This window comes from Eublepharis macularius, chromosome 2 (genome assembly GCF_028583425.1).
Source record: "Eublepharis macularius isolate TG4126 chromosome 2, MPM_Emac_v1.0, whole genome shotgun sequence".
Classification (NCBI taxonomy): Eukaryota; Metazoa; Chordata; class Lepidosauria; order Squamata; family Eublepharidae; genus Eublepharis; species Eublepharis macularius.
This window is the reverse complement of record NC_072791.1, coordinates 21914177-21932398: the sequence shown is the minus strand read 5'-3', so window position 1 is coordinate 21932398 and position 18222 is coordinate 21914177. Positions and strand designations below refer to the sequence as shown.

Here is an 18222-nt window from a genome sequence, read left to right as displayed (position 1 = left end):
GTATTGTGAAGGTCATGATTGTAGAAGGGAGGGTTAAGGTGAAGGAATGCACCAATCTGCTTTCAGTCTCATAATCATGGCTAATTGGTTTGGGAGGTTGTGTCTGTACCAGATCTAAGTCTATTATATGTGAAGACAAGACTTGGGGCTGCTTATTTGATTTTATACTCCCCCAGAACACTGGCATTCTCAAAAATGTCAACACATTAATTAAAAAAAACAGTTATATAAAAACTGCCTCTGCCAAAAAGTTGTATATTATAGTCCACACCGGCACTAGAACAGTCATACAGAAGAGGTTGGAAAAAAGACCTCAGAATACATGATTACCTTTCAAAGGACAGGTTGGCATCTTTAACCTTCCTTAATTCTTCCTGGACCAGTTGTTTGGCACGTATTTCTGCATCAAGAGCTGACTGCAATTCCAGCCTCGCTGACATATCCAACTTCTGACTGCGTCTTACTTTCCAGAGTGGATCCTGTTGCCGTAAAAGCAATTGCTAATAAGTCTGAAGGACTGATCACACATCTAAAAACATTAAATCTCTTCAGAAGTTTCACTTGAAATCATTACGTCATTTTCATCTGACTTTTTATTAGCTGAAATGCACTGTTAAGCTGAAAAGTAAAAGCTCACTCGTGCTTCCTTGCCCCACCAGATGGAACTGTTCAAGATACTGCACTTGAGGGTCCCCTGGTGGGCTAACAGGCAGAATGTAAATACAGAAAACAAATAAAGTCAAGAGAAACTTTCAAAAGGCATCTGAGGTAAAGTTCTGCTGTGCCGCATTTCAATATACTGATGTTAAATTTGCTTCAAAAGAGGCAATTACTGAATTGATGATTTGCCAGAATCCACTTCACTGTGTGTGTGTTTTTTAAATCAGCTATTCTTTGTAAACAGACCACACTTCCCGACTCATTAAAGCATTAGAATATGAAAAAAGTGGCAGATTTGTCACCTTGGAGTCCCCAGTGAGTTATGAGGTCAGTAAACAGTGGCCCTGTCCTAGGATCCTACCAGGAAGGAAATCTACTCTGGGATTCGCCCTTCCTTTGGCTTCCACCCAGGAGAAGCAATTCATTTCCCTTCTGCCAATTCAAGTCAGTATGCTGACAGGGAAGACGGGAATGTCTAAGCCAATCTATTCCCTGTTCCCAACAAAGTTTGTCACAGCCAAGATTTCTATCTGATTTGGAACTGTAAGCTTTTCTAGTCAGGATTAGTAGATATGCCGTGATACCAGCCCTGAATGCAATTGGTTTAATGTTTACCAACTCTTGCCTGCATTCTCATATGATCTACACAATAAGCAACTGGAATTGGAGGTGAAACAAACACAGGGCAATCAGTTTTGACCAGACTATGATGCTGGAATTCACAAGTAAAATAAAACTGGGACGAGGGAATGTAGCAAGGAGAAGAAGGAAGGTGATGGGGGTGGTTTTTTCTGCCATGGTTTGAGCTCCCATTTTTAAGAGGACTCACTAGTCCAATGAGCACCAAGCATCAGAGGCACCCTGGATTGGAATGCTTTGTAGGAAATGCTCACCAGTGTTCTCGATCCCAGACTGGAGCTTCTCAAAGATTCCAGTTCTTCTGTCATCTTAGATGCCAGAGCCTGAAGATACCCTCGTGCATCTTTTTCATCACTCACCCTAGTGTTCAAACACAGGAGTCACTCCTTGGAAAACTTGGAAAACCTACACAAACACACGCTATTAACCAACCCAAACTTGTTAACAACCAACAAGACAATACTGTGCCCTCTGATGAAAAATTTCAGTGCTGAACCCAGAGAAGCAACAGATGGCAAGGGTATCCTAACTAGAGATGGGCACGAAATGGGAAAAAAACGAGTTTCGTGTTTCGTCACATTCCATGAATCACAAAACACGAACTTCCATGAAATTGTCCTGTTTCGTGATATGATTTGTTAGTTTCGTGACTCGTCAGAACCCGGGGCACTTCAACGGCCCCCTTCATACCCAAAGAGACTGGACTTGAGTGGAGGGCCCCAAAACCACCACACAGACACCTGCCCAGGCGGGAGAGGAGCGCAAAATAAAACCAAAGGAAACAACAAAGAGTGTGAGCCCTCAAAAGAGCAGAGAAAGAATTAAGAAGAAACAAAGATAAAAAATAAGGGAGGCCTCAGTCAAGCTAGGCCCCAGAGCCAGGCAAAGGCCCAAGGGTGGGGCAGGGTGGAGGGAAAAAGGCACCTTCACTCAAAGACCTCCCCAGCAAGGCCAAGAGCTGAAAATAAGAGGCTTGTTTTTAGTCTCTTTTAAAGCAGCAGCAGCCAAAAGCTCAATTCCACTCTCTTGCTCACTCCATTCCCAGCAACAGGTCCTCCTTCTCCCTCTGTCTACTGGGACCGAAAAGCATGAGGCAGAGAGCTCTGCTTTATATAACAAATGCTCACATAGAGCAGAACAGGAGGTCTGTGGTTGGCAGACAGACCTGCCTGACAGGGTTTGGAGGGATGAGATTGGTGTTCCCATGGCTACAGAATGCCCATCTCCTCAGTTGCCTAGGGGATTAACCTCTTGCCCCTCACTGTATAGGACAAAATGGAAACTCTTCAGTTGGCAAGGAGAGCTGCCTATCAAGGTTATGAGGGCTAAGATTGGGGTTTCCAATGGCAACAAAAGGTCTGCAGACATTCCGGGCCTATGTTGCCTAGGGAATCAATGGATCAGCACCAGCCTGTCTGGCATCACGAACTGTTCATGAATAGAACGAATCGGGCCCGAAAGTGGTGAATTTCGTGAAAACCGTGGCCCCACAAAACACATTTTGCGAAACACAAATCGTATTTCGATTCGTGCCCATGTCTAATCCTGACACCACAACTAATGACTCAAACTAGATCTGTTGTGCTTTTTCACTGAAAACAGTACCCTACAATTCAGAAACTTTTCGAATTATTTTTAAGCCAATCAAATGTGCAATTATCACTAATTTCATTGTGCAAGAGCCAATATTCCTCCCTTTTAATGAATACCCTGCTTTCTCCTTAAAAGTTCTAAGCATCTTCGTTTCTGATCATTTTCTGCCATTCTTCCCGAGGGCAGAACATATGCTGCAGGGAGATATTCATTTCCCCAATAAATCATATCATTTGGCACCAGGAAAACACATTTTTCTTTTGCAACTATGTAGAATGTAGCTGATGAAATGTTTGGGGCTGCTATAGTGATTACTAAGCCTGTGGGCACTTTTGGATTTTGAGAACAGGAAGTTGGCACCACCACAATATGACTGCCATGGGGCCAGGACCAATTACACAAAATCTTGGGAGGTTCCAAGCCAGACATCCTCCTAGAATGGAGGCAGCTGTTTCCACAGAGATGCTCTCTAAAGATGCAGAGATGATGCCTCTTGTTTGTTGTGAAGTGCTCTTGCTCCCATGAGACAGAGGAAAGCTAGGACTGGCCCTCTGCTTTGGATAGGAGATGGTTTGAGAAAGAAGCAAGTGGGCACCACAAAACTCATCAACAGATGTAATTGTGCTCACGTCAACTACTGTATAGGACCAGTGACAACTACTGAATGTGACACAAGTTCCCGCTTTATATCTGTATCATGATGTAAACTTTTTTGAAAAAGTCCACTTGAAGGATACAGATTGGCAAAGGAACACCCTGTAGATGAAAGGGGCGGGAGGAGAAACCCAAGATGCTAGAAGAGTGATGAACACCATGGTTACCACCTTTTAAATTAATATTAAGTAATTTTTAAATGTACGACTTAGACATCCTCGCTTTGGTGAACCAGCTGACACACAAGGTTAATAAACTCCTGTAACAGTAATAAAAACAGGAAGGACAGTGCACATCGATCAATATTAGAAGATGCAAGTGAATTTTTGAAGCATATCATCTGTGAAAACGCCTGTCTCTGTTCCCTGGGAGATTTGCGTCTATTAATGAGGCTCCAATGTATTTTTCAGAAGGATGTCCAAACTGCACGTACCACTGAATAATTTCTGCAATCTGAGCTTCCCAGTGGGCTACTGACTCCTTCTTTGCCGCCAAATCCTGAAGCTCATCCTCCAGCTGCCTGTTTTGCGCTGTAAGTTTATCCACAAAGGAACAAAGCTGCAATGACAGAAGCAGTCATTTTCACACCAAGTTATTCCATGGCACATACTAACTCTGGGAGGCAAGACACCCACAATATATTGCAAAGAGTTCCAAAGAGGCTAATTAAGGGCAGCTCTGCAGATGGCAAAATGCACATACAGGCTGCAATTTAGCAAAAGGCATTACCAGCAATTTCAGTTTTGATAACTGAAGGGATGCATTTTATTCACCCATGTTTCTAACTTCTCATTTGGGACAGTGAGAATAGTCCCCCTCCCCGATTAGATACTAATCACTTTAAATAAAATACTTGTTTGCACTGAGTTCAATGTTTTATAAAAAATGAACCACTCGGCATGTGTGATGAAAAAAGTTAACTGTGCTTTAGCTTAAGTTATGCCAATTACTTTTTCATTTTCAGTTGTTATTTTCTTGTTATCTTCGAAGAGCATAGATCTCTCTCGCTCATATTTCTCTTTCAGAGTTCCCACTGCTTCTTCCATCTCGCTGTGCCTATGAGTGAAACAAGATCATATCAATGCCATTTCCCAGGAGGATTTAAAAGGGACTTTTTAGGGAGTGCTGGGCATATCTCATCTTTAAGTTCTTGGATTCCATATACTCTTACGGAAAAAAATAGAGAGCGCCCAGCTGCATATATAACTCACTTCTCTCGTTTGGCCTTATCCAATTTGTCTTTTAACATCAAGATCTCTTTCTGCAGTGCTAGCTGGTGGCTTTCTAAATCGTGCATCTCCTTCTTCACATTTTTTACTTCCAAGACGTGGGACGCTTCTCGCCTGACCAACTCCTCTTCATAAAACAAGATTTTCTTCTCGAGCTCTGACTTCATTTTGGCCAGCTCCTGCTGATGCTCCTGCATGGCCCCTGCAGCACGGCCACCCTGCTTGAGCTACGGAAGAGCAAAAATGGACCAGAAGTCATTCCCACATCATTTAAACTTTAGCACAAATTTAGCATACAATGGACTCCAACCTAGGCCGTTTCCACACGCCCTTAAAGGGACGGCCCACTCACAGAACACTGATGGCTTTTACTCATGAATCTAGAGGTCTCTGCAAAACGGATGCGGGCTGCCTAGCTTCCATTTTTTGGCACCTTTTTCGGAAATGCACTTTCTGAGGTCCCAGAAAAGGCATCGAAGAAATGGAAGCCAAATGGCCTTGCATCTGTTTTGCAAACAGAGACGTCGCCAGCCTTCCAGTAGTGTGCTGTCTCTTTAAGGGTGTGTGGAAATGGCCCTATTTTTATATCCCCAAGACTAGAAGAAATTATTGTGACACGTACACATTGCTTAGTCTTGAAGACTGCCCTCCATTGCTTGGGCCCATTATGATAGCTATAAGAACTATAAACTGAGAGCAGACTCATACATGCAGAAATCACACTTGTGTAATCTCACCCGTGGGTGCACCGCATCTGACTGCAGCTCTAAAGATCACATATTTGAATGCTCCTGTATGGTTAAAAAATCCCCAGAGCATAGAAACTAACATATTATGGAGAAAATTTTCAGGGGAGCCTTTTTCCCCTACATGCAGAGAGGTTTTTAAGAATATGGCAACACTGAAACATCTACAGTTTGCGCTCAGAGGCAATGCAGTCCTGAAATCTAATGATCACCAAGGGCTGAAAACACAGTGTAAGAACACCCTGGGGGCTCAGTCCAATAGCTCACCTAGTTCAACATCAGGGTCCCCACACTGGCCAACCAACCAGATACCCTGGAATGCCCTCAGGAAGTGTGACACAGAGGCCAAAGCCTCTCTCCTGTTACTGCCATCCAGTGACTAGAACATTACTGAGATATATTGTCGAAGGCTTTCACGGCTGGAGAACGATGGTTCTCCGGCCATTACTGAGATAGATCAAGATGAGTATCTGTGTTAGTCTGTCTGTAGCAGTAGAAAAGAGCAAGAGTCCAGTAGCACTCATCGTCTTTCCTACTAGCACATTACTGGTATATCACTTCTGAACTCAGTGGTTCTACATAGCCAAAATGGCTAACAGTTATTGGATAGACATATCCTCCATGAATCAGTCTGATCTCTCTGAATTACTGTCAACTGTGCTAGAGGTCATCAGTACATCCTGTGGCAGTGAATCCAACAAATTAATTACTCTGAGCAAATAGGTACTTTCCTTTGGTCTGTCCTGACTCCTCTGCCCATCACTGGGTGCCCCTGAATTCTAATATAATGAGAAAAAGTGCTCTCCTCCCTGCTTTCTTCAGCATTTTATAAGTGCCTTTATCAGGTTGGCTGACTTTTCCAGTACTTCTTCCAGCTCTATGATGGCCTTTTTGACATGGGCCAAAGAGAACTGGACCCAGTATTCCAGATGCAGCTGAACCACAGAGCTAAAAACAAGGGGATTAGGATACTGTCTGCATATTTTTAATTCCCATCCAAATAACCCCCACCAGCACACCACTTACATACAACGAGCTTTCGGCCAGCTATCCACAACCTTCCCAACATGTCTTTCACAGTCAGGCGCCATCAGTCCAGATCCCATCAACATTTATTTAAAGTTAGGATTCTTTACCCCAATGTGCAGTGCTTGACTCTTACTCTTTCTGAAGCTCTTTTATTCATGTTACCACATCAGAGACCCTCCTAGCACTCCTCACCATCTGTTTCAGTTCTTGCTATCCTGGCTTACTTTACTGCTGTTCAACTGGGTTTCCAGATAATTTACGTTATAAGCAGCCATGAAATCTTGTTGTTAGAGCTCTGGGATGGTGCATACACAGGGCTGCCATGGGAGTGCCTTATTGTTCTTCCCATGGCAACAGCCTATATACAGAGGCTTGTGGGACTTTTCCATATCTACTAAGAAAATCTCAAGATCTACAACACAAGATGGCCTATCCCACGGACAAGAATGTAAAGCAGTCTCCATATGGTGTGTGTGCGCGTGCGTGTGATATGCAACGCCTTCACAGTTTCCCACTGTGAGATTGAGAGCTTTTCCACCTATCATGCCTGGGTCTGAAGGCATTTTGCTGCATAACCAAGTACATGCTACAAATGAACTGCACATGGCACAAAACTCACTCCAAGCTGTTTTACGCTGAGCAAAACTGACAAGATGTTCTTAGGAGATAGGGCTTAATGCCGTCACTTGGATAGTACTGGATTTCTAGCTCTTGCGAAATAAAATTGTTTTCATATGGCTTGGATCTTTTTAAGATGCCATCACCTTTAGTGTTTCCAGTTCACTCTCCACCTGCTTGGAGAAAATCTCGCTGTGCTCCCGGAGCTTGCGCTCCTTTGATGCTTCTGCTGTTGCGTCATCGAGCTGGGCTTCCAGCTACAAAAAGAAAAACAGGCCTGGTTATTAACAAGAAACAGTCCATACTCGGGCATCATCACTGTCTTTAAAGCATGCCTTGGCAGTAAGCTCTGGAACCTTCAGAGGACAATTATGCTTCTTTACACCTCATCCTCCCTCCTCTGGGCCCATGACTTGCCACCTACCTTGCTGAAGCCCAGACAAGATTTTTTTAATGGCCAAAGGAGGTCTTATAAGTGCCAGTTACATTTAAAAGCCTGGGCTGCACAGCTTAAGGAACACTTCTGTGAAAAAAAACCCTGATTAAAAGAGGAAGCGACCCTACAGGACCCATCAATTACAAGCTCACAGGACATAGATCAAGATGGGCAGCCGTGTTAGTCTGTCTGCAGCAGCAGGGAAGAGCAAGAGTCCAGCAGCACCTGTAAGATTTTTTAAACACGTGGTACGGTATGAGCTTTTGTGAGTCACAGCTCACTTCTTCAGATACAGCTGGAACATGAGTCCATCTGTCCTTATATCTTAAAGAGTGGAGTGATTTCAGATGCCGAATGACAATAGTCCTGAATCATGCCTACTATTGTCATTCACCGGCTATTGTCATTCAGCATCTGAAATCACTCCACTCTCCAAGATATAAATACAAATGGATTCATGTTCCAGCTGTATCTGAAGAAGTGAGCTGTGACTCACAAAAGCTCATTTCCCTACCACAAATTTGGTTAAGCTCTTAGGAGTGAGTGGTGATGGGGAGAACGGAGGACTAGCACATAGGATGCTGCATCATCTCTACCAAATAGCAGCTTCTCAACATTCTGGCGCGTACGAAGAGAGACTGTGGTAATGGAATCAAAAAGAGACCAGTAGCACCTTTAAGACTAACCAACTTTATTGTAGCATAAGCTTTCGAGAATCACAGTTCTCTTCGTCAGATGCACGGAGGGCAAGAAGAAACTGGTCAGATATATAGGTGGAGAGGGGAGGGCGTAGTAGATGCAAACAGTAGCTTCTGATATGGAGATCAGTTTGGTTCTGTTAAGAAAGTCAGTTACTTCTGATAATGAGATAACCATTCATAGTCCCTATTCAGTCCCAGCTTGACAGAGTCAAATTTACACATGAATTCCAATTCAGCAGCTTCCCGTTGGATTTTGGTTTTGAAAGGTTTCTGTTGAACTACAGCGACCTTTAAGTCCTTGATGAACTTGTGGTAATGGCAAAGTTTATTTTGAAACTCAAATAGAAATGTCCATCTTGGGAATGAATTTAGATTTAATTGAAAATTATGAAACAGTAGTTTTAAAGGCACACTAGTAGCCAATAAATACATTAACCAAATGGTCTAATGCGAAAGAAAGCTATGGGTATCTAAGAAGAACTTGTGTTATCTTTATATTTCAATTACAAGAATTCTAACAGAAAGTCACTGTGTTTGGTTTTTATCTTTTGTTCTTTGTGCAGGGGGAGGAAAAGATTAAGCCCATGGAAGGACAAAACATGGTCCCAAGGGTCCCACTGTGATTACAGATTATAGATTATGATTACAGAAGTTACAGAGGAGTGTATTCATGGAGCAGCTGTTCATACGTTACACTTGTCCACACAACCTCACACTGTAATGGGAAGGACTGCACAAAGAAACAGAACTGCTTATATGAATGAACCAACAGCACAGTTAACTATTGCAAACATAAAAACCAGCTGGAATCCATTATCCTCAAGTACCCTGCAGAAATACCTCTTTTCTTGCTTTCTCAGATTTACGAATTTCCTGTCTCATGGAGTCAATTTTCTGCATCACCACTTCCACTTCTTCCTCTTTGTCACGGAGCTGTCGAGAGAGCTTCTGCTTCTGAGAGCGCAAGTCTGCCATCCTTTCATTCAGCTCTGAGAACTCCTGCATTGCGAGCTTCCTTTGTTGATGGGCATCCTTTAGTTCTTTGGACTGTCCCTTTAACCTTTCAGAGGCTTCAACAAGTTGCTGGTGAAAGAAAGATCCAAACAAGTCTTTAGGATTACGTTATGAGATCTGAACACCGTTCACCAACCAGCGATTTTTGAAAAATATATTGATACACACTGTGTACACTCCCTTGTCCTGCTCCCACACCCAATGTGACAAGCATTTCAATAGCAGCAGTCACAAAACACCATTACCTTGATAGCCCAGTGTCATGATCCTGGTCTGTAGGCCTCAAGGAAGCCTAAGGCCTTAGAGTAAATCTTCAACAGGCCTGTCAATTCCCCTGCAGGCTTACATTTATTATAACAACAACAACAACAACGTGCTTATATACTCTTCTGCTCTTCTGGACAGATTAGTGCCCTACTCAGAGAAGTGAACAAAGTCAGTGTTATTATTACCCCCACAAAACAGCTGGGGCTGAGAGGAGTGGCTTACCCAAGGCCACCTGCTGAGCTCATGGCAGGAGTGGGATTCAAACCAGTAGGAGGTTGATTTGCAGTCCAACCACTTAACCACTATGTTACCCAGCTTTAGGAACGGGCCAGGGGAAGAAAGAGGGAAAAGGAATGCCAACGGGCACCAAGGAAATTGGGCCATGGAAGAACTAATATAAAGCCCTCCTGAAGGGGAAAGTGTTTTTCTTCCAAGAGCTGTGTGGCAGAGAAATAGCTATCAGCAGGAGAGGATCCCTTACCCAGGGAGGATGGGTAGGACCCAAGAAGGGCCAGGTATTGTAGGGAACATCAGGAAGCCCACATTAGGAGGCTTGCGGGCTCCTCTGTGCGTTAATTTCGCCCTGCTTGTTGAAAAGTATCCCATTACAGCTGTAGCTCTCAAGGGTTCTCCCCCCACTTTGTTTGGTGACTGTTCATCTTGTTAAATAAAAGCTTGTTTTAACCTGCCTGGGTTACTGTGTCTCTAGCTTGATCAGTCATCTGGCAATGTCCTCCCCAATAGAGGGGTGCTGCTTGGAAGGGTAAAGGAAGGGGGGGTGCTCTGGGCTCTCCCAAGCTGAACTCACAAGTTGGAGTAGTGGCAGTCAGTAAGGCTGAAGGGAGCAGAAGAGAAAGGAGTGTTTTTGTGGAGTCAGAAAGCTCCTGGGAGAGGATGCTTTTATTGGATACCCAATACCAAGCTTAGAAAACTACCATCACTTTTTCTGACATTTCCCCTGCTTCATCTGTTTCCCCTCTTTCATTAGCTTCCCATTCCTCCTTTGTATTGGGTCCAGAAATCTGCCTGTAAAAGGTGCTGATAGCTGTGGTCCTTCATTCTCCTACCCTTGGCAGCCCTTTCCAACCCCATGAAAGTTGTTTCTTGGGGCAGCCATGTGGGAAGGGGACGTGGCTCAGGCACAGAACACTTGCTTGGCATGCAGACGGTCACAGGTTCAATTCCCTGCATCTCCAGTTAAGAGACTCAGGAGGTAAGTGATGTCAAGGACCTCTGCCTGAGACCCTGGAGAGCTGCTGCCAGTCTGAATAGACAATACTGTCCTTGATGGATCAATGATCTGATTCAGTATAAGGCAGCTTCACGGGTTCATGTGTGTATCAGAAGGCTGAAGCGGGGAGGAGGAGGGAGACAAGATCATCCTTCCTGTCTCTTCTGTCAGCTTAGGTCTACCTACGGAAGAGGGGTTAATTTCACCCATTCCCCACCGCAGTCTCCTGACCCGCATGGCTGACCCATGGGAGTCCCGTGACCTCAGAAATAAACTTTTCCAGGGTCATAAAGGATCACTGATGGGAGGCAGAACATGTTTTCTGATGAAAACAGAAACATAAACATGCATATACAAAGTACAGTGGGAACCTTGGGCCATGGGCTGTTGGACGTGGGGATCCAGCTCTCGGCCTTTGATGGGGCGCTGCTGGTGCCTGTCCCATCAGTCAGGAGTCTTGGTGTGATCCTGGACTCCTCTTTACCTATGAAGGCCCAGGTCGTGGCAGCTGCCCAGTCTGGTTTTTTTCCATCTTTGGCAGGCCAGGCAGCTCGCCCTCTCTCTCTCAGCCCATGACCTAACGACAGTGATCCATGCAACGGTCACCTCCAGATTGCAGTACTGTGACTCGCTCTACGCAGGGCTTCCTTTGGGTCTGACCCGGAAACTACAGTGGGTCCAGATTGCTGCTGCACATGTCCTGATGGGTACTCCATACAGGACTCACTCCAATCTTGCAGCAGCTACACTGGCTCCCCGTGGAATTCTGAATCAGGTTCAAGGTTTTGGTTTTGACCTATAAAGCCCTAAATGGACGGGGACCAGCATACCTGAGGGACTGCCTCTCCCCATATGTACCCCAGAGAGTGCTCAGATCAGCGGGCAAGCATCTGCTGGTGGTCCCTGGCCCCAGAGAGGCTCAGCTGGCCTCGACCAGGGCCAGGGCATTTTCGGTCCTGGCTCCAACCTGGTGGAACTCTCTGTCGAAGGATACTCAGGCCCGCCAAGATCTTGTATCCTTTCGGCGGGCCTGCAAGACAGAGATGTTCCGCTAGGCATATGGCTGAGGCTGGAATTAGGTCAATCAAACAAGCTTCCCTACCAGACTCCTACCAGCGGGCGGGGGGGGGGGGTATATAGTTCTCTGTATAGTGATTTGCCCCCACCCCTTCCATGCGGTGTTATAGTGCAATATCAACTCGCACCTTCCCTCTTTTTTCTTACGTTGGTGAGGAGGGAAGCGTGAAGGGGCCCCATCCTGGGATATCTGAATTTATATTCTTGATTTTAACTCTGAAGTTACACTCTTTGAGATTTTTGTTTTATTATTTATTCTGTGTATTTTACCATTGCTGTACCCCGCCCAGTGCCCGCTTGTGGGGAGAGCAGCCTAAAAATCAAATAAACTAAACTAAACTCTGCATGCTGTATATATAACCAACTCAACTATCAATCCAAGCTTCTGCATGATAAGCACAAAAATGAAGCACTGAGTATTCACATGCAAGGAGGTTTCGGGTAGGCGGCTGTGTTTGTCTGCAGTGGAACAGCAAAGCCCAGTGGTCTTCAGCTCAACAAGACTTTCAGGGTATGAGCTTTCAAGAGTTGAATCTCCCTTCTTCAGATACAAGGAGTGTAGATCCCTGAGCCTTTATATGCCAAACAGGATGTGGGAAGGGTGAAGCAAAGGAAGGAAGGATGTAAAGGTACAATGCTGCAATGGAGCTTGATTAGAGCAGAAATTAGTATCTGTAATGAGATGAAAAGCCTATGTCTCTATTCAGCCCCGGGGTTCCATTGTTCTGAACATGCAAGAGGGAAGACAAACAGTTCTAGCAGAAGCATTAGCCTCATTGTTTATATAGGTGGCAAGACCTACGTTGTCTGTCTTTGACAAGTGCACCAAGTGCCATCGTAGCACCTGAGGGATGCTTTACATTTGTGTGTTGTGCTTAAGTGGAAAATAGTAGTAGCCTCCCCACTGGAGAAGGTTAACTTCTTATATCCCTGAACAGTAGCTGGCAAACTACTGGAGCCAATGTGTTGTTGTGGAGTAAGCGAGCCAGATGTGGATCAGGAAAACCTGGATTCAGATTGTTCCCTACTATGAAGCTTGCTGGCTCAGACAGCCTACTAAACAGTGACCTATCAGGGTTGCTACGATGAGTATATGAGATAAACCATATGTACGTCACCTGAACTGCACGGAGAAAACAGGATTCACACCACCTCTGTTCCCAAGCACAGCTTGTACAGAAGCATTTTCCATTCTTAATACCTTGTGAAGGTCCTCCTTTTCTTGCCTTAATATTCTGCATTGCTTCTCAAGCCCTTTTAACTTGTGGGTGGAGTCTTCATGCTCTTGCCGTAGAGTCACCGCATCTTCCAGCTGCCGCTCTAGCCTATTTGAATCTGTAAATGTTTTAAAAAAATCTTTCACAGTAATTTCACACAGGGGGCATATCCCACTACCTTATACTCTTTGCCTTTAACAATGGATCATTTAAATTGGGAAGTCTAAAGCGAGCTTGAACTTTCCCCTCTTCTGTCAGAACAGACTGGTTAAGGCCTATCATCACAGCTTGGCATACGCGGTGGCCACAAAGTAAAACAAAATTCCAATTTATTGTCGAAGGCTTTCACGGCCGGAAAACGATGGTTGTTGGGGGTTTTCCGGGCTGTATTGCCGTGGTCTTGGCATTGTAGTTCCTGACGTTTCGCCAGCAGCTGTGGCTGGCATCTTCAGAGGTGTAGCACCAAAAGACAGAGATCTCTCAGTGTCACAGAGGTCTCTGTCTTTTGGTGCTACACCTCTGAAGATGCCAGCCACAGCTGCTGGCGAAACGTCAGGAACTACAATGCCAAGACCACGGCAATACAGCCCGGAAAACCCCCAACAACCAAAATTCCAATTGTGCCTCAAGGTAATCCAACATCAGGACCAAAGAAATGTGGATTCCGAAGGCCAAATAAATTATGCAATATACGCTTTCCCCTGCATCTGCTTGTTTCACGATATTGACTCTGCTTCCAACATTCCTGTTTTCAAAGGCTGGGATCCAAAGGTTCTGGAGGCATACCTATTGGGATTTTAAAGATTCCTCCCCCTTTTGAACAGCAGATCCAAACTGTGTTACCAAATTCCTTTACATTTTAAAGCAGTTTTGCAGTCTAACTTTGAGACAGGATTGTTGCAAGGCTGGGGGTGGGTGGGGGGGACTAGGGATACAAAACACCAGGAACTAGGGCCATCCAGGGCGCTAGGCAAGGAGGCGCAGGGGGAAAGTAGCGGCATATTTCTTCTAATCAAGCAGCTTGTGTGTGTTGCTCTGAACGTGGGGCAGAATCTGTGTTTGGGAGGGCATGGTGGTTCTCTTCAACCACGCTTAAAGGGGCTGGCTATTTGAGTGTATACCAAGCCCGAAGCTTTCAGCGTTGGATTTTAAGACTTCTGGGGGCTGCTGGGGGAGGGGATGGCACAAAAAATCCCAACATAGCATAACTTGCTGATACATATGGTTGCTTCTTTATTTATTACAGCAATAGCCTGCTTTTTCATTAATACATTCCGGGCATCTAACTAGTCATAATTGTACAATTTAATTGCATCAGATCAACACAACAAAAAACTGAGGAAAGAACACTGAAATTGCTGTAAGGTCCTTCCTAGTCAGAGGAAAAGAGCATCTTAGAAATGGGGCAATTCCTCCCAACAGGCCAAGAGGCGTCCCATCTTTAACTTCTCCGCTGGTGAGAACCTCTCTATCAGTCAGGAATCTTTCAAAGCCGGGGAGGGGGGGACTGACTTTTCCATTAATTAAAAAATACTTCGTAATATTATAACTCTGAAAATTGAAACTGTAAAAAAAAAAATCCTGTGTACAAGGAAACCCCAAAGAACAGAAAACTACAAATAGCAAAAATGAGGCTTGGTCTGTGAAAACTAGCCATTCATATTTACCTCCTCCCTCCATTAAATGCTGGGCAAGATACCCTCACTACTTCAGAGTAGGAGGAACATGCAGGATAAGACAATGTTTTCCCCCCTTCCTCTTCACCAGACAAGGTAAGGATATTTATTTTATAATTCTGTACAATGTTCAGGTAGAAGACCATGTAACTTCCTTGCAGATGTCTTCTACTGAAGCAATGGTAGGAACAGAACAGGTTGCAATTCCTGTACGTCCAGATTGTTTCTGTGCAGTGTAGGCCTGAATTATATATTCTCTTAACCATCTGCACAAGGTAGATTTAGAGAGACACTCCTTACAGAACACTTTCTCAGCTTTCATTGACAGTTGATGTGAAAAACGATGAATTGAACTGTTTGACATAAGCTGTCCTGCATAAATAAATCCTCAGCATGCCATGGACATCTAGCCTATGTCAGGATTTCTCCCTGGAATGACTCTTTGCTTTGGACAAAAAGAGGGAAGACATTTTCTGAGAACACGGAAAACAGCAGCTGCCCTTGGGCGCAAATGCTGGCTTTGGTCTCAGTATTACCCTTATGAAAAGCAGAGTCCATTTCAGATGGACAGGGCTCCTAACTCTGGCACACTGCAAACTGGTGCAGTTGCTGCAAGGAAAAGTGTTCTTAAACGTTAACTTTTTCAGATAAGCCACTCTAAGGGATTTAAATGAACGTTCAGTGAGCGCTCTCTGTTAAGTTGGATGGAAGCCAAGTAACTGTCCTCTCTCAGAGCCAAGCTACAAGTGACGCCTGACACAGGTTGGACACTTGTCAGCTTCCCTCAAGTTTTGATGGGAAATGTAGGCGTCCTGGTTTTACAGCTTGGCTCTCCATTACAGCTGCAAGACCAGGATGCCTACACTTCCCATCAAAACTTGAGGGAAGCTGACAAGTGCCCAACCTGTGTCAGGCGTCACTTGTAGCTTGGCTCTCAGAGCCTCCATCATGGGTCTGAGTGTTTCCATGTAGACTCATCTGTGCTTTACAAAACTGTTCAGGAAGTCTAATACTGGCTGCCAGTCCCCATTCTTTTGGGGCCTATGAAACATCCTGAGTGAATTTCAGGTGATGAAGCTGGCTCTACTGCACAATTGCTGAGCAAAGGGTTGATTCCAATCATTTTGCATTCCTGTTTTTCTGGCCATCAAGATGGAGGAGATTCAATGAAGCTGCCAGAAGTGGCAGTGGTGGTGGTGGTGACGACACAGACCCGGCCGCATGTGTTGAGCCTGTTCCTAGAGATGCCCCCACACAGCCAGTGGCCTGATTTCACTTAGAATGCCATTGTTGGAACTTGTTTCCTCTGTTGCCTCTGTTGTGTGTGCGTGTGTGAGGGGTGGGGGGAGACTCTGGATCTCTCCTGGCTCACAGGTTCTGAAATGAAGTTCATCGGTGCTGTGGTCAAAAGGGCTGACTCCTTCGGTAGTGATCTTTTTACTTGTTTTTTGTTTGTTTTGTTTTTGGTTCCCACCAATATATGATTTAGATTGTCCCCAAACTCCTTTGACCTGGAAAAAAGAGGTGGAAAGCCATGTTCGCCTCAGAGGCAACATCCATTGCCATGATTTAAGCCGAAAGTTGCACAGGACTGAGCAGCAGCGCTTAGGCCATCACTCTAGTAGAGAGCTGTAGTATGTCCAAACTGGCATCTGCTATAAATGATTATTAGTTTCAAAATACCTCCTCTGGAGCTTTTGCTGTCTGCTAGAATTAACTGTAATACCATCAGCCTGAGGCACCGGAAAATAAGAAGTGTTGCTGCTGAAGATCTTATAGGCAATGCCGAGGCCTCCTCAGGGCAAATTCAGACTTGAGGTCACCTTAGCAATTCAGGACTCTTTCCCATCTTTGAGAATTGCTATCCTGGATCCTGACCCCCCCCCCCCGCCCCTCCCCAAAAGCATCCACCAACAAGATTCCTTAAAAGAGCCACAACAACTTTAGGTTGGGTATGGAACTTTTTTTTTGCAGATATCGTATCAGGCTTATTATATATAGGCACAGCCCATTCTTCCTTTTCACTTCCATTTCAAAAGTCTGGAAATACGACGCTCGCCTCTCGGGAAAATCTCTCTTGCTTCTTTGGGTTTGCCTTGTACATTTTTCCCTCTGGTTTTCTGATTGTTTCCGTCAAAATGGGAGAGTGATCTCCCTGTTAAAAGAAGCGTCTTGTTTGTTCAGGCTCTGTAGACTCTTCATGGATTTCTCCATCCTTTCTCTCAGGAACGATCTGAAATTTTGGGCTCCATCTTCCTGAGCTGCCGTCAGATTTACACGATTTGGCTGCTGCCTTCAATGGCCGGGTTTTTCCAATGCTTCTCTTAGTATGAGGAAGTCTCGCTGAGGTCCAGGCAGCCTTTCAGGACAGCTCTGCCTTGGTCTATTTTTTATGAAGGAAGGGGAAGGGAGAGGGAGGATATGAGGATTTGAAGGCATTTGTGCCCTCCATGGCTAGCTGTGATTGCATTTGACTGCGTGCTAATTAGCCACCACGCTCCTCCTCAGCCATTTTGCAACCCCCAGGGGAAACTGGGCATAGGACAGTCCAATCCCACCATCTAACGTTTCTGTTCTCTGTGCATGACAGCACTTCCTGGGGAAGAAGGGGAATGGTGCCCTGTGGCTGCACTGACAACAGCCTTGTATGGGGTTCATCTTCGCTGCAGCGATGCTTCCTGCCAAAAACACTCTCCCTCTTGACTCTGAGCCGACGATGCCATCTCTGAATTTGGGATTAGTCATCTCTGGTCGGAGTTCCCTCCGCCAAGACTTGGAAGGGCAACCTGATTAGATCCTGTAGTGCATTCCTGTGACTCCCCAAAGCTGGTTCTGGGAACCTGCTTCTTCATCTAAGGAGGACATGTCACCTAAGGCATCCTTTCTGAAGATCTGTTTTTCCACTACCTGAGCTGAAGCATTAAGATGAGAGATGAAAGAATGGGAAGAGGAGAAGCCTTTTCTGGCTTATAAATGGAGAGAAGAATGAGAGAAACAAGCAAAGTAGGACAGGTAACAATAGAAAGGTAGAGGGGTTTGAAGAAGAGCAGAGCTCCTCTAACAGCCTCTCCTCGTTTCATATGCAGGAAGTGAAACATGGAAAAGCATGAAGTTAAATACAGGATCTGCCTGCTGGTCCAGAAAGGGGGAATTCCCCTCCTTGGAGAAAGAACTGAGTCCTTCCTCCGCCGATAAAAGTTGATTGCTTGAATGGTTACACAAGAGAAGAGAAAGCAGTCCGTGGTTCATCACCTTCTGCTCTGTCAACTGAAGTTATCGTGCCAGCAGCCGGGTTAGCAGATGGAGGCAATGTTAAAATGCCACCAGTTGTGAACTTTGATGAAAATCTAATCCAATTTCCCCAAATTTGAAGGATCAACTGTGATGGGGTAATGTGTGGTTTTCTTCCTACTATTATTTAAACAGAAGGATCAA

General features: G+C 44.9%; 1 protein-coding gene across 4 annotated transcripts in view; it reads right to left on the bottom strand.

Moving 5' to 3' along the window:
* The window catches only part of CDC42BPB (CDC42 binding protein kinase beta), a 144384-nt gene that overhangs the window by 42800 nt on the left and 83362 nt on the right, over positions 1-18222 (bottom strand). For all 4 annotated transcript variants that reach the window (XM_054972907.1, XM_054972911.1, XM_054972912.1 and 1 more), the window contains exons 12-19: positions 13096-13229; positions 9146-9388; positions 7315-7425; positions 4758-5002; positions 4497-4602; positions 3980-4104; positions 1554-1659; positions 331-479 (exon numbers count right to left, since the gene is read on the bottom strand). In XM_054972907.1, coding sequence (XP_054828882.1) covers positions 331-479; positions 1554-1659; positions 3980-4104; positions 4497-4602; positions 4758-5002; positions 7315-7425; positions 9146-9388; positions 13096-13229 — 1219 coding nt within the window. The remainder of the gene's footprint in view (positions 1-330; positions 480-1553; positions 1660-3979; positions 4105-4496; positions 4603-4757; positions 5003-7314; positions 7426-9145; positions 9389-13095; positions 13230-18222) is intronic.